The sequence below is a fragment of the Grammomys surdaster genome, unplaced genomic scaffold (genome assembly GCF_004785775.1).
Source record: "Grammomys surdaster isolate TR1022 unplaced genomic scaffold, NIH_TR_1.0 126163, whole genome shotgun sequence".
Lineage (NCBI taxonomy): Eukaryota > Metazoa > Chordata > Mammalia > Rodentia > Muridae > Grammomys > Grammomys surdaster.
Genome location: NW_021620970.1, coordinates 6,642,174 through 6,657,450, shown reverse-complemented (window position 1 = coordinate 6,657,450; position 15,277 = coordinate 6,642,174). Strand labels below are relative to the sequence as shown.

Below are 15,277 nucleotides of genomic sequence, written 5' to 3'. Positions count from 1 at the left end.
AGGTCGAGGTAGCGGACCCGCCCCCTCAGCCCCGGCCCGCCCCTTCAGCCCCAGACATTGGTGTTTCCCTATTTCCCAGCAGCGTTTCCGACCAATCGGAGGAAGCCTCCTGAGATCGCTACTCTTAACCTGCTTCTCAGGGCTAAGAGGTGTAGCGCTTAGAATCTAATTGATTCTGCGCTTTTCATGAAGTGTAAATCTTCGTAAAAATTACAAGACCAAATGAGACGCCACAAATTGCGTTTTGTTGATTTCCATGACAATAGTGTCCCTTCCCTCTTTTCTCTGAAAACAAAAACTACAAACGTGGTAATTTTCTCAGTCCGATTTCTTCAGGAAAATGACCTAGCTTAGGGCTCTGGCCTGCTAGGCTATAAAATCAGAGAAAAGCCAAATGGCAGAATTTCCTCAAAATTAAAAAACAAACGATTTTGCGAAGAATCTGGATAAAGTCCTGTGATTGTGAAATAAAGCCCATATCGTCCATTTAATACATTTTATTAATGTCAAAAGTATATACAGTGACAACTCAATGAATCCACTAATGACATTGCATTAGGGGTTAATTCTGAGGCAGTCAGGTCCTGAGATGAAATTATACTTTCGAAAATTTGGCTTTCAAAATTATACAAATAATTTTATTTTTTAAAATCAAGATTGCATTTTTACAATACAAACATGAGCTCTATTTGACAGATAGAAAGATACCTATTTTTATAAAGTTACAACAGGCTATCTAAAATTAACAGTTTGTGCCCCAGGGGAAGGATTCTGGTGTACAAGGACTATAAAGGAAACTGTTTTTTCCACCTTCTTATAGAGTTTAATCTTATTCGCCCACTTTTAAGTACAAATTTGTCATTTAACCATTTTTTCAGTTCCATTACAAACTCCTTCCAAGACTACATAAGGCACAATATAAAATACTAAGACAATGCTAACGTTTATACAGTGTGCATGTTTGTATTTTTGCCCAATAGTGTGTAATGTGGAGAATAAACAAAAATATACTCCTCAGAGAGTAACTATATAAAAGTCCTTGCAAAGCTAAGACCAATAATATTTATATTGTATTATGAGAATAAAAATCATGACTTCAGAGTTGAATTTACTGTAGCTGTTTATCTAGCTCCAGATTTTTTTGATTTAAATAACTGAACCACATTAGGGTTTTATCATAGGAAAATAGCCCAGAACAGTTCATTCTTGAGTTCCAAGAGCACTCAGACGAGGAGTGTAAAGGATCTTGAATCTTACCCACTTTAATAAGACTATTAACCTTGTAAACGGAGTATTTGTTTAAGACAATAATACTAATAATACTCAATTCAGGAAAATGACCTAGCTTAGGGCTCTGGCCTGCTAGGCTATAAAATCAGAGAAAATCAGAATAATGGGGGGAGGGGATAAGTATGAGGTAATAAGGGGAGGGAGTATGACCAAAGTTCATAACATATGTGTACACAAATGTCATGATGGCCATTTTTTATAAAACAATTATATACTAACAAAAAGGAAAAGAAACATATCTGCATTAACAGATCATCACATCCTTATTAGATCCTGGACACTGCTAGAAACATCCAAGGAGAGAGAACTACAACTGAGAAAATGTCTCCATAAAATCAGGAAGTAGGCAAGCCTGAAAAGCATTTTCTTAATGACTGATGGGATAGGCCTGGCCCACTGTGTGCAGTGCCACCCCTGGACCAGTGGCCTTGGTTTCTGTAAGAAAACAAATAAGCATGCCATGGCAAGCAAGCAGCAAATGCTTTGTATCAACCCCCACCTGAAGATTCCTGCCGTGACTTCCTTCACTGAGAAAGTGACACTGAAGTGAGCAAAATAAACCCTGTCCTTCCCAAGGTGCTTTTGGTCAGTTTTCATCACAGCAATAGTAATCCTAACACATTTATTTAGTGTAGAAGCACCTCACAACTTCACATTTAGTGGCATAAAAACATTTACTTAGAAATGTTATTGTTAAGTGTTCATGCTTTTTTTTTTTTAATGTTTTGGTCATACTTTAAAATTAAACCCATGCAAGCTAGGAGAACCATTCTACCACTCTGCTGTATCTCCAGCACTGTGTGTTTTGATACATTTTAAACAGGCCGACTTATAAATGATTTCTAAGCATAGAATCTGGTACACAGTGGGTTGTAGATGATATCTGAAGGAGGTTAAAATAGAACTTGAAAACTGGGTCTCTTTCAAGGACTACAAAATTTCCTGACTTACAGATAATATAAATTCAAGTGATTCATCATTAAGTGTGTGTGTTTAATGCTTTACACTGTATTATCTGAAGCATAACAAATATGTAATAGTAACCATGTGTATCAACAGAGTCTAGTTCTTACCATTTTCTTATGACTGAATGCTAAAGGAAAGTCATGGGGAAAAATTACCATTATACACCCCTTTACAAACACTGAATGTGCAAGTTCCAAAAGTTTCCAATATTAGGGGGAAACATTAATGCAGACAATAGAGACCATACTAGTTCAGGCTTCTTACTTCACCAAACATAAAACTGTTCCTTCATAATTTTGAAACTAAGTATGTTAATAAGAGAACTATACTATGAAACAGAATAGGAACAATTGCAAGCATGACATAGTCACGCTGCAGTTTCTCTGATAAGCCTCAAGTGTATACAGACTGATCTAAAGACCATGGAACAAAAGGTTCGAACCAGAAGACATTTTGAAATCTGATGTTTCATTTGAAGAAGTAAGTATCCTGTTAATGTTTAGACCATCTCGCCACCAAGGCCATGTTCTATGTACTGAGTAAATGCAATAAAATCACTTGTATCCAGCCAGTCGAATGCTCCATAATCCCACCCAATGCTCTATGAGGGCTGTGTTCGCTTTAATTACTATTCTAGGGGAAAAAAAAAAAAAAAAACCAACTCAAACTACAAGCTGAAAGATAGCATTTTGGAGTTGTATGAATTTAACAGCCTTTAAAACTCTGTAGGAATTAAATAAGTTAAAACATAAAGACCCAACTTATCAACACACTTGGAATAAAAGCTGTCTATTGAGTTTAAGGTTAAAACTATTCATGATGGATCACTTAATTACTTTTGAAATGTCTAGCAAAACGTAACACAAGATAAAGAAATGCCTTCCTGCTAAATGCTCAAGATAAAGAGAAACTTTATTAGTTCTGCTAAGCACAACTTGGAAGGTTCTGAGGTAACCAAGAAAACGGCACTATGATAACAACTGAGTTTTCCTTTGGCATTAAGAAGGGCATTACCAATACCAGCTCAATCCTGTTGTTTAAGGGATCTGAATACCTTTTAAATCTTGTGTTTCTTGGGAGTAACAATACATGACCAACAGCTAACACACACTATGTGTTAATGTGTGAAGACATTACCATCAAGGGGGTCATGTACTCATTTATTTCTTTACTGAGCAGGGTCTCCTGTAGGCCAGGATGGTTTTAAACTTGCGCTATCACTCCTGATCCTTTTGCCTTAGTCATTCGGGACTTGGATTACCAGCATATGCCATCATGCCTTGAAAAGAGACTGTACATATCTTGATTTTATTACATGGTTTCTTGTTACTCTTGATACCATTAATATACTCAAAAAATAAACGTTGCTGGGCACACTGATATACGTCATAACCCCAGCACCTAAGTGGCTAAAGCAGGAAGATTGCAAATTTAGAACAGCTGGGGTCTATAGAAAGACCCAGTCATAAGATAATAGAAATTGAAAAATAAATAGTTTATAAAGAATATACAAAATACATTATTTATCTCTATGTGGCAAAATTAGAGTATTTTTTTAATTTGTAGTTTTAAATTATTATTTATTCATTGATTATACAATGTATCTTTTGAAAGCAAAAGAAGGTAACTATAGAATGCTACGGTGAGATCTTACCAATCATACAACAATCTTAATAATAAATAACTGTTATGTAGTGAAACCATATGACTGTCCACAGAGATTCTTCAGACACCTAGATGGTTTCAAATATGACACATTACTGACTACACACTGATATAAACAATATGTACTTTCTAAGGTATTTTTAGACACATCTGAAAACTCCTCAGCCATGATTTGAAGCTTAAGGACACATGGGTTCTAGAGTTATCTATAAAGCTTTGTTTTTTTATACATTATTTCCAACTACTCAATATTTAATTGTTGTATTGGTGACTTAATTAAAAAACATTAAAAAATATCTCTGATTGATGAGATGACTTAGCCAACTTTTCTATTTAATGCTTAAAATAAAGAAATTTGACAGCTTGTTCTACATAGCCAGGTTCCAAGACAATCAGGACTATATAGAGAAAAAAAACACAAACAGTAAAGCAAACCAAACCAAACAAATTTGATAACTGAACAAAGCTAAAAAAAGTGTGATCCTAAAAAGGTAATTCTAATTTATAAAAAAATCGAGAGAACACTTTTTAATATGTCACGCTAATATAGCTGAGCTCCTGTACAGGTGAACGGTTCGTACAACCATTCGAAAATATATGAAGTTATCAAGAAAGCACAGTGATAGAAAATATTCATATTGGAGTTATGAAGGCAGCACAGTAATAGAAAGCTATCACCAAACATGACGAGAAGGCCTTAACCAAACCTTCAGTGGTTGAGAAACCAAACTATCCCTTTATGAGAAAGTCATAAATTTTGTTGCACCAAGAAGCTGGCCAGAATGTTCAAAAGTGATGATTAATAAAAATAGGTATCAATAGCAGCCTTTAAAGAAGCATGTTTTCATTACAAGAAACATTTAATGTCCGAGGTAGTGCGACCTTTCCTCCTTTTCCAGTCTTATAGTGTCTCTTATGGCAAAATCCATATTTTCTTGGAACTCTTCATATGTATTGGTGACTGGTAGAGTTAAACAGTTTTTGCATTTGTTTGCAACAGGAAAATCCACATGTAGACATTCAAGTGAAGGAGAGGGTTTAAATCCAGTAGGTGGGACAGAACTACAACCAGTTGCAAAAATAAGAATGTCTTCCATTGTTGTTGCAGATTTACCATCTGAAAAGTTAGCAATTGAAGAGGAAAGATAATTAAATCCATGGAACATACATTGTCAGCAAAGACTCTAACTAGATTGAGATTACTAAAGTAACAGATTCTGACATTCATCTAGGATAAACTAAGATACAGAGTGTGCTAAGCAGTACATTCAATATGCAAATCAATGTAGGACTCAAAAAAAAAAAATCAATGTCTACCCATTTATTGTTAACTTCTTTTATATAATCACTAATATGATAGCTTAATAAATGCAGAAAAACTCTAAAACGTAAAAACCAAAAATTTATATGAAATTAAGTTAAAAGTAAAAATTTTTTCTTTTATAAAATGAAGTAATATAGGTAATATTAACAAATACTAATGGTATCATGAGTAATATAGAATAATTCAGCTTGACTTTAAACTGAAACAGATGAAACAGAAATTAGTTTCAAGACTGCTCTTTGCTGTCATGAACACCCATATTTAAAGTTTTAGGTTTTTTTTTTTTTTTAATAAGAAAAGTGTTTCCATCTTAAACTATGTATCTGTTTGTATTTATGATATAAGTATACTGAGTAACTTTTCTCATAACTTTTATCTTATGCTTGTTTCCTTTGTAAATACAAGTAACAGATTTAAGTCTTCCTAGGGCAAGAGCAAATAATCATAAAAAACATAATGAAAAAAAAACTTCACATACCCTCTACAGCCGCTAAGTAACTGTTCCAAAACCTCAAAGTTTGTACGTCGGGTAACACGTGAACTGTGAACAGGTCGCTGAGATTTTTTGCAGAGGGAGTCTCAGGTTTATGACAGAGGATGTTATAAAATGCTTCTGGGTAAGTTTGAATTTTCTCTAAAACACCAAGCGTTTTCAGACCCTGTTTAAAACTTGAAGAGAGAAGTAATAAGGCAACATACATACGTAAATTTATACAAATTTACCTGGCCTGAATATTGCTTGAACACCAAAAGAGTTGGGCCTGAATATTGCTTGAACACCAAAAGAGAGCACCAAATCTCATTACAGATGGCTGTGAGCCACCACATGGTTGGTTGCTGGGAATTTAACTGAGGACCTCTGAAAGAGCAGTCAGTGCTCTTTACCTCCGGGCCTTCTCTCCAGCCCTTCCTTACCTGGCATTTTATAAATAGCTGATTAAAACAAACAAAAAACAAAACAGCCCAACAAAAACTACTACATGCCTTTAGATATGCGATAAAATACTAGGATATACTTTCAAATCAACAAGCAGCTGGATTGATAATTATGAAAACAATCACTTGCCTTTCTAGATTTAAGATTATATTTTATTGAAAGTAGTAAGTACTATGTTGCATGACTGGACAAACTTCCTATACGTGGTTGCTACAGAAAATCCTAGGGATAAGTCCCTGTACGTAGGGTGGCTCAAAGGTCTGTAACAGAGAAAATTGCCAGTGCTCTTGGCTGCCTACCCAACTATATGTTAAAACCTTACAGATGCATGCATGCATGCACCATGAACCTTGAGTGCAAGAAACAGGGAAATGTCAGTCTCCTGCCCAACAATACACTACCTCACTGCTTATCAGCTTCCAGAATGCCAAAGGTATTATGCAGGTACAGAGGGAGAAAAGCTATCACCAGTCTCAGCTACAACTGGACTATGCCTGCCACAATAACCTACCAGGCCAGATGTGTTCACCGGGACCAAGTGGCAAGCCTATTCTGGATGCTTTGCAGAAGGGAGGAATGGAACCATAAGCCAGATCAAACCTCCATGTCATAGTTCCTAGAAGAGAACTACTCGTACTTTGCTAACCAGTCATTTTGTCAGACTGTCTTCTGAATTTGTTTAAAGCATAGATCTGGGCTGTTCTCAACCTTGGTCAGAGCTTACTTTTGCAGTGAACAGTAAAGACTTGCACCTAGATAAAGTACTGAGAATAAGTGTTCAGCCCTAAATGGGACACCTTTGTTCATCTCCCTACACCTCATCATACACTTCCCATGCTAAGGGGAAAAGGGACAAAAAGAATGTAAAAGCTGGAAAATGGGAGGAAGTGTTGTAAAATCTGTCTCAGGATATAACATAGATGTTGTATTTAAGAACCCACAAAAAAAGGTTTCATCAAAAAAATTCCAGCATGGATCGGGGAGAGCGGCTTACAATGTCCTACTAGCTGAGGAACTACTGTCAGTTGTGGACAGATGGGGAAGAGATAGTCAATTTTCTTTGGAACTTTAGCCATCACTAGGTTGCCCATACTCCAGTAGATGTCCCCACGCCCACGTGCATATTGACAGGAGTAAATGGTCCAAGGGGAATTAAAGAGAGAGATAGCAGGTGGAATTAAAGCATGAATTGTGAAGAAAAAAAAAATCAAATTGATATATCAAAATAATGGATTCTTGAAAAACTATAAAATAGGAAAGGAACCAGGTGTAATGGTACATGTCTTTAATGAAAACACTCCAAAGGGAGAGGAAGGCAGGTCTCTGAGTTCAAGGCCAGCATGGTCTACACAGTGAGTTTCAGGACAGCCAGGGCTAAGAGAAACCCTGCCTCAAGAAATTAAAACAAAAATGTAAAAAGGAGAAAAATGTCTAATCATTGTTATGGCATGGTCTAGAGACTACACTGTCATGCTTAAAAAAGAAAGAAAGAAAGGGATGGCTGGAACACTATGATGTTTGATGAAATAAATACGTACTATTTGCTATTATTTAAGATTTAAAATTAAGAAGGAAAATGATGAGGGACTGTTAAGTTGGCTCAATGGTTAAGAGGCTTTGTTGTGCTATCACCAGGAATGAAGCTCAGATCCTAGAACCCATGCAACAGGCCAAGCAAACTGCACATGCCTACAACGCCAGTCCAGGAAGAGAAAGACAGGAGGAGGCCCAGTAGAGAAGTTTAGGGAGAGACCCCTGCCTCAAAGGAGTAGGTAGAGACTGACAGAGGACCCTGACCAGCTCTTCTGGCCCACACTCACCCACACAGATGTGTACACATGCACACACCTAACTGGAGAAAACCCACCAAAATGACAAAATGGTTTATTTGACAAGCATACAGAAAACAGAGGTAATGAGGCTAGAAACATACTTCACTTTCTACATTTAAAACAGGAACATTAAGAATTTTATAACCACTTAGATATCTCTGTCCAAGTTTACAATAATCAATAAAAATTTAAAAACTAAAACTTGAAAGGAAATACTCAAGTTTACAGTACAGCTACCCAGAGACTACTCATATTAGGGCTATGAATCTCTGTACAAAAGAAAACAACTCCATTTTGACAGCATGTTGCTGGTTCTGAGACAGGTGTTTATGAAATGCTGGATAAATCAAGCAAGTAATTATTGTGTACTCTTATTTCTCCAGTATCCATTTAAAAAAAGGTTTCTTTTTATGTGTATGGCTAGCTTTGCCTGAATGCATGTTTGTGCACTACGTGAGTACAGTGCCCAGGGGCCAGAAGAGGACGCTAGATGGTTTTTAGAGGTCATGCAGTACTGAGAACCAAACCTGGGTCCTTGGCAAGAACAGCCAGTGCTCTTGACTGCTGAGCCATTTCTCTAGCCCAGTTATTGTCAACCAGTGGGTGGAGACTCCCACAGGTCAGATATCTTGACATTACAATTTACAACAGTAGCAAAATTACAGTTAACCTGTCAGCTGAACAGAGATGAGGAACTAACAATCTGGCTTAAGTTTTTTCATCAAGAAAAAGTTCTTTGAGTAGTGATAACATCTGAACATTCAAAATAATAATATACAGATTAAGTATATGTACATATACCTCGTGTGTGTGTGTGTGCGTGCATGCACGCGTGCACGCTGCGTTGTAGAGAAAACAGACATCCAAGAGACCCATAAAAGGAAGAAAGAACTTGACAGTTGGAAAGACTATTTTTCCTATGATTTAGCGTATAGTAAAAATAAAGAAAAAAATGTAAGTCATAAATAAAGTATTGACCATCTTTTTATGGTTTTGAAAATAGAGTTTTATCTCATATGTAATTAAAAAAAAACAAGGAAATTTAAAAAAAAAAGTAGTAGCAATGAAGTAAGTTTAAGGTTGTGGGTCAGCACAACATAAAGAACCGTGTTAGAGGCTCGGAGCCTCATGAAGGTTGAGAACTGTCTTAGCCCATAATTCTACATTAGCCTTAAGTATTAGGATTGACTTGGGATTACTGACCAGACACGACAGCATGTATCTGTCATCTTAGCACTTGGGAAGTACAGAAGGCATAACACACCTCAATGTCATCCTTAGCTATATAAAGACTTGGAAGACTGCCTGGGTCTTAAAAAAATAAATAAAAAGTAGCTAAAGCCAACTGTATTTGGTTCCTATTTACCCAGCAGATGACAGATGTCCAATATTGATTCCATGAATGAGTAAGATCGCAGTTCAAATGCTTATAAAAGTGAGTGTTTACTAGGAAAGAGATGACTAACTGAAGTGCTGACAGTCCAACCCTGAGAAACCCTTTCATGTAATTCTGGACAGAATTAGAACAGGGCTCATTCGGGAGAGGTCAAACTTTAAAGTATTATTTTTAAACAGCATTAAAATTCTCTGAAATTAAACATTTATATTTATTACCAAATAAACATAAGTAATTTAATAGAATCTTTAACATAGAAATAAGCAACTTACCTCTCAAAAGGTGCTTTGACTCTCTTAATTACATGGTAGAAAAGGATGTCTTTTACCAACATGTATTTATCATTTAATGTTGTCATGAGTCTTAAACATCCACTAAACTCTAGGTAGTTATAGTATTCGTTCATGACTGACTTTAAAGTGTTTAAATCAGCTGCAGTATCGATCTGTAACAGGAAAAATATGCTCATGTTACCCATTTATTTGCAGATAACGCATTCTATTTTCAATTTTACAATTTTTTTTTTTAATGTGTGTGGGACACGTGCTTGTGAGTGCAGGTGCCTGTGGGGGACACGGACCTACAGGGGGCTGAGAGGTGCCTGCCGTGCATGCATGCTGGGATCTCATCTGGATCTTCTGCCAGAAGCAGTATCATCTCTCTCTCTCTCTCTCTTTTTTTTTTTGAGACAGAGTATTAACTACGCGCAGTCCCTGGGCTGGCCTGGAATTCTCTATGCGGACCAGGCTGACCACGAATTATAGGATCCACCGGTTTCTGCCATGTAAGCACTGGGATTAAAGGCATGCAGTACTACTCCAGGTCGCTCACTGTATGCACTCTTAACTACTGAGCTGTATCTCCAGTCCTATATCCAACTCTTTAGTAAAACAGGGTAGAATAAAATTATGCCAAGAATTTTAGAAGAGATGTCCATTTTCCATCCTAGAAACCACGTGTTGAAAAAAGAAAACTGATTCCCACAGGTTCCCCTCTGGTGTCTACATATGCGCCATGGCACAAGCACACACTGCACCCAGCAACTCCTGCAGACTATATAGAATTTGCTAGTCCCGACTAGCGTACCGTTCCTCTCTAGCTGTCTGACTTTCACGTTCCTTTTTGGTTGTTGTTGTTTTTAAAACAGGTCTCACTATGCAGCCCAGGCTAGCCTTGAAGACTTAAATTGGTGACATTTATACAGGTGTGTTCAACTCTATTAGTTTCGGAACTGGGTTCTGAACTCTGGGTATGTACAATGATCTATCACTTATACGAAAATACAACTAGAATGTAATTTTTATTTTAATGAACAGGTATGTTTCTTACCTTGCTTATAATCTCTGCCACATCAAGGTCTGAAATATCATCCAAAGTTGGTAGAGTATTTTCTGGCCCATAAGCAAGGCAGTTAAACAAAGTTTCAGAAAAGAAACCAGGTGAAGGGCCACCATGAACTAAAGAAATGGCAAGCATTTTGCCAGCTTCATAGTAAAGATTCTCTTTCAGAGCTGTAATACAGATAAAAATAAACTATATAAGACAATCTAAAATGAAGACATCTACAGCCAGAAAGTAATTTAAAAATTCAAACATTTGTAAAATAACCGTAAAAGGCTACCATCTTGTATTTAGACCTTCCCTAGAAATCTATTTAAAACCATCACGCTTGGATAAAAATAACCTAATGTAGATCAAAACGTAAATCTCTGGGAAAAAAGCAACTATCTGTGAGCAGACACTGGAGTTACACTGGCAGAGGACATGGGTTGTTCCCAGCCCCCTCACAGTAGCTCACACTCACTTGTAACTCCAATTTCAGGGGGTCTGCTGCCCTTTCCTGACCTCTGCAGGCACCAGGCACATAAGTGGTGCATAAACAGACACACAAGCAAAACACTCATTTACATGAAATAATCTTTTAAAATGTGATTATAATTAATTGTATCACAGTAAGTGTACATCCGCTGCCTTAGTTTTGTCTGTTATTGAGTAAATATATACATAGTTGTATTCCGATTTTCCCCAAGTACTGTATTATAAAATTTTCTAAATTTACTCAAACCAGGTTTACAGCCACAGCTATTAGATGCATTAGTTGAGAACGTACTACAGTACAAAGCGTCCTCTCCAACTGGCTATCCAGGTTCTGTGATGCAGTTAACTGTGAGACATGATGTTGCAATCACTATCAGCTTACATATTCGGGCTCAAACAACCACGTGATTTGAGCAGGTCCGTCCACACTATGGTATTAGTGAATCAAAGCATATGAACATTTTTAAGGTTGTCACTATATATTATTATCTTACAAAAAGGGAGATTTACTCAACACTATATGCTACCGTACCATACTCAGAGCTTTAAATACTTGAAAAAAAAGTTATTAAAAATGTTTTAGTAGTAATTATGATGGGTAAGGAACTTTGTAAATGTTATTTTATAATTACTCTAGTTCTTCAAAGCAATTAATGAGTAACATTTAAAATATTATATCTTCATTAATAATCTTATTTGCAGCTACATTTTCGAGCTGGAAAAAGAAAAAAAAAGAAAAAAACCCTATATCCAGGGAGGGTAATTCATCATGAAAGTAAGAGCCACTAGACAGATATAGACAGACTAAAATTCAGGTTTTATAGCTTACATTTCTGTGCTTTCCACTCACTATGACAAAACCACCTTGAGTAGCAACTAATTATTTGGGAAGGCATTAGAGAGGGGAAGAACTAAGTTGTTCATAAATAGAAAAAAAAATTATGGTTCAGACAGTGATAAAGGAAGAAATTAAAATGTAATAAATCTTCTTATTCTTTTTCAATTTCCTTGTAAGAAAAACCTCCTAAGAAGAAACACCAAGTTACCCACTGTTTTCAAGTGTTTACTCAACCAAAATAGATCTTTACCTGAAGATAGAAAAGCACATATGAAATTGTTAAAAGAAAATCCTGTTTATCAAGTCCATGTAAAAGTGTTAACTCCAGAGCAGTAGCCCCACACTTGCCTCTCAGTCCTGAGACTTGGTGCATTTAAAAAAAAAAAGTTAGATATAAATCATAAAACACATTTAACATAAAGTCCATGTTGTAAAAAAAAAAACAAAAACCACAAAGTACTTAATTATAATGACCATTACTTCAATCCCACTTGTGAAGCAGAGGTAGGCTGATCTCAAGTTCAAGACCAGCTTGGTCTACAGAGCAAGTTCCAGGTCAGCCAAGGCTATACAGAGAAACCCTGTCTCAAAAATCGAAGGAGAATGAACAAGAAGGGCCCAAATAACTATCCATTTCACCTGGTAATGTGAGTCAAATGAAATTCAAGAAAATACAAAATCTAAATAAACATATCATACTATCATAGTACAGATATAAGAATTATGTTTTAATTATGAGCCTGCATAACTAAACCGTGTGTGTATAAGAGTTCAGGTGCCCAAGGAGGGAGGGCACAGCTGTTGGATGCCCTGAAGCTGGAGCTGTGAGCTGCTTAACGTGGGCACTGCACATTGGACTTGGGTCGTTTCAAGCACAGCAAGCATTCCTAACCACTAAGACATTTCTCCAAACCCAGATATACTTCAGTCTTTACTTTTAAAAGTATCAAATCCTCATTTACTGACAAATGTAAATCATTTATTCCAGATATACCTAAAGAATACTCGAACCAAGCACCTTGGTTTTGGCTACACATGCTACCTTCCATGTGTATAACAATAAAAGCAATTACCTTGAGAATTTAGAGATAAGTTCTTTGCCAAGGACCCTTCAAACACTGATGAATTCTCAAGATGGTGCATTAAGTGACTCAGAAATTCTTGCTTTGATCCCGGATGCTCGCTTCCAAACTCATCATTGCCATTAACATACACTACTTCAATGGAGTATGAAGGGTTAAACTTCTGGCTCCGGAACTGCTCTAAGGCACTCCTCCACACATTGGCCTTGTTGATGTATAATGTCTTAGCTTTCTTTTTAATTTGGAATCCTAACTCTATCAATATTGTTGAAATCTCTCTCCTAAATTTGCTGCCTTGCCTATAAAATACAGAGTTGAATAAAGAACATTAAAGGAGTTTATGTCAAACAGCAGTTGTAGAACATTAAAAGATGTAGGTGTGTTTGTTTTGCTCAGTTTTTAATTTTGAAAAAGATAGTCTCTTTCTAATACTGGAACCATAAACAGAAACACTTATCTGATTATCTACTTTTAATACCCCACTATAACTATCTACTAACTTACGATCATTTGCAGCGATGTTAAGATTATTTGAATGTCTAAGGTGGACTCCGATTTAAGGGTATAAAGTTTGAATTCTTGCTTCCAGCTCAATAACTAAAACAATTACCTATAATGAAGCTTTAACAGATAACACAGCTAATATTATCAACAAAACTCACATTTCCTTAAATATCTTTTAGTGTAGACCACCTAGATCACCGATTCTTAAAGTGCTAGAGCAAGAGGATCATCTATGAACTAGTTTCAAATACACATCCTTGAACCCCAAGGTCCATCTGCACGATCAGAGCCTCTGTGTACTAACATCCCTGAGTCGCACGAGTTAGCCTTTTCCTGCATCAAGTTTTCGATCTGCAGGCAGAAGTAATGGACTCAATGTACATGGATCGTCTTTCTGCCACACTGTCCTTCCCCAAACCCCGCAGACATATTTTATTGTAACAGTTGTGTTCTTGCTTCTTAAGAACGGCAGTGCTACTGCTTTTCAAGCATAGGACTGGACATTAAAACAGAAACCAGCAGCCAAGTTTCTCTAGTGCAACATCTTTGGAGACCGAAATATCAAAATGATTGTCAAGCTACATGAATATAAGACAATGAATCATTTTAGCATAAAAGTACTTATAAGAAGTTTTTCAGTTGAATTAGTAATTCACTTTTTTGGCAAGTATCTAATATTCTACTTTTCTACAAACAGAATTATTAAATACTTTCAAAAACTTCCCTTCATGCACAGTTACATTTTTTTTACAGTGCAAAATAAGGCTCCAATTTTTTTTTGTTATGCAAAGTTAAAGATCATAGCTATAAAAACATACCTGATAAAACATAAAACTTAATTCTAGTTTTATCTAAATGTTTATGCACGATTATAAGAATTACTTTGTCTAGAACTTTGTGAAAGTAGAAAGAAGCACAAGCTAAGCCTTGAGTTTCTAACGGGAAAGCTGACATTTACGGCTCCTGACATTGACTATATAGAGAGCAAGCAATGGTTATAGCATAAGAAAACCAACCTTTGTGTTAAACAGCACTTTTTTCTAGGAGGACACGCTGTGCTTGATATCTGAATTTCTTGCTTTAGTCTGGAATCAAGTAATGTTGTAAAGATATTTTTCTATGATGTTTGTATCTTCAAAATTATTTTATAACTCAGTATAGAAGAAAAATACACCAATTGATTAATGTAGCCTGATATTTTGCTGTCCCCTCCCTCCCCGCGCCCACTCCCTCCCCTCATTCCTCTTCCCTTCCTTTATGACACAGATCCTCATGTTTCTGGCTGGACTCCAATCCCCACTCTAGCTCTGTGGCCACTAACAGCTCTTTTACCTCCTCTTGCCTTTCCCTGACTTCATGCATCCCATGCTGGGTCCTACAGTCTGAAACATCATTCTTCTAAACAGTTGCATTATCAGCCAATAGCCTATGTATGAGTGGCATTTGAAGTCATAACTTTCTTCCAAGTGATTTGTATGTTTTCCTAAAATTCAAAATACATACCTCAGTAGTTCTTTATGCTGGGCGACAGCTGACAGTCTGGGGAGCTTGGGTGATGACTCTTCCAACAAGCAGTTAGTAGAGTTGGCTAATGGGTGTTTGGGGGCCTTTTGGAAATCTACATA

The 15,277-nt window shown here is 36.5% G+C and overlaps 1 protein-coding gene across 3 annotated transcripts in view; it reads right to left on the bottom strand.

Moving 5' to 3' along the window:
- Positions 1-482: 482 nt before the first annotated feature.
- Positions 483-15,277, bottom strand: part of G2e3 (G2/M-phase specific E3 ubiquitin protein ligase) — a 32,428-nt gene continuing 17,633 nt past the window's right edge. For 2 of the 3 annotated variants that reach the window (XM_028757480.1, XM_028757481.1), the window contains exons 10-16: positions 15,156-15,270; positions 14,669-14,737; positions 13,140-13,447; positions 10,740-10,921; positions 9,683-9,855; positions 5,724-5,914; positions 483-5,038 (exon numbers count right to left, since the gene is read on the bottom strand). In XM_028757480.1, the coding sequence (XP_028613313.1) occupies positions 4,782-5,038; positions 5,724-5,914; positions 9,683-9,855; positions 10,740-10,921; positions 13,140-13,447; positions 14,669-14,737; positions 15,156-15,270 (1,295 nt within the window). In that variant the 3' untranslated portion in view covers positions 483-4,781. The remainder of the gene's footprint in view (positions 5,039-5,723; positions 5,915-9,682; positions 9,856-10,739; positions 10,922-13,139; positions 13,448-14,668; positions 14,738-15,155; positions 15,271-15,277) is intronic. The other variant, XM_028757482.1, reaches the window with a different exon arrangement.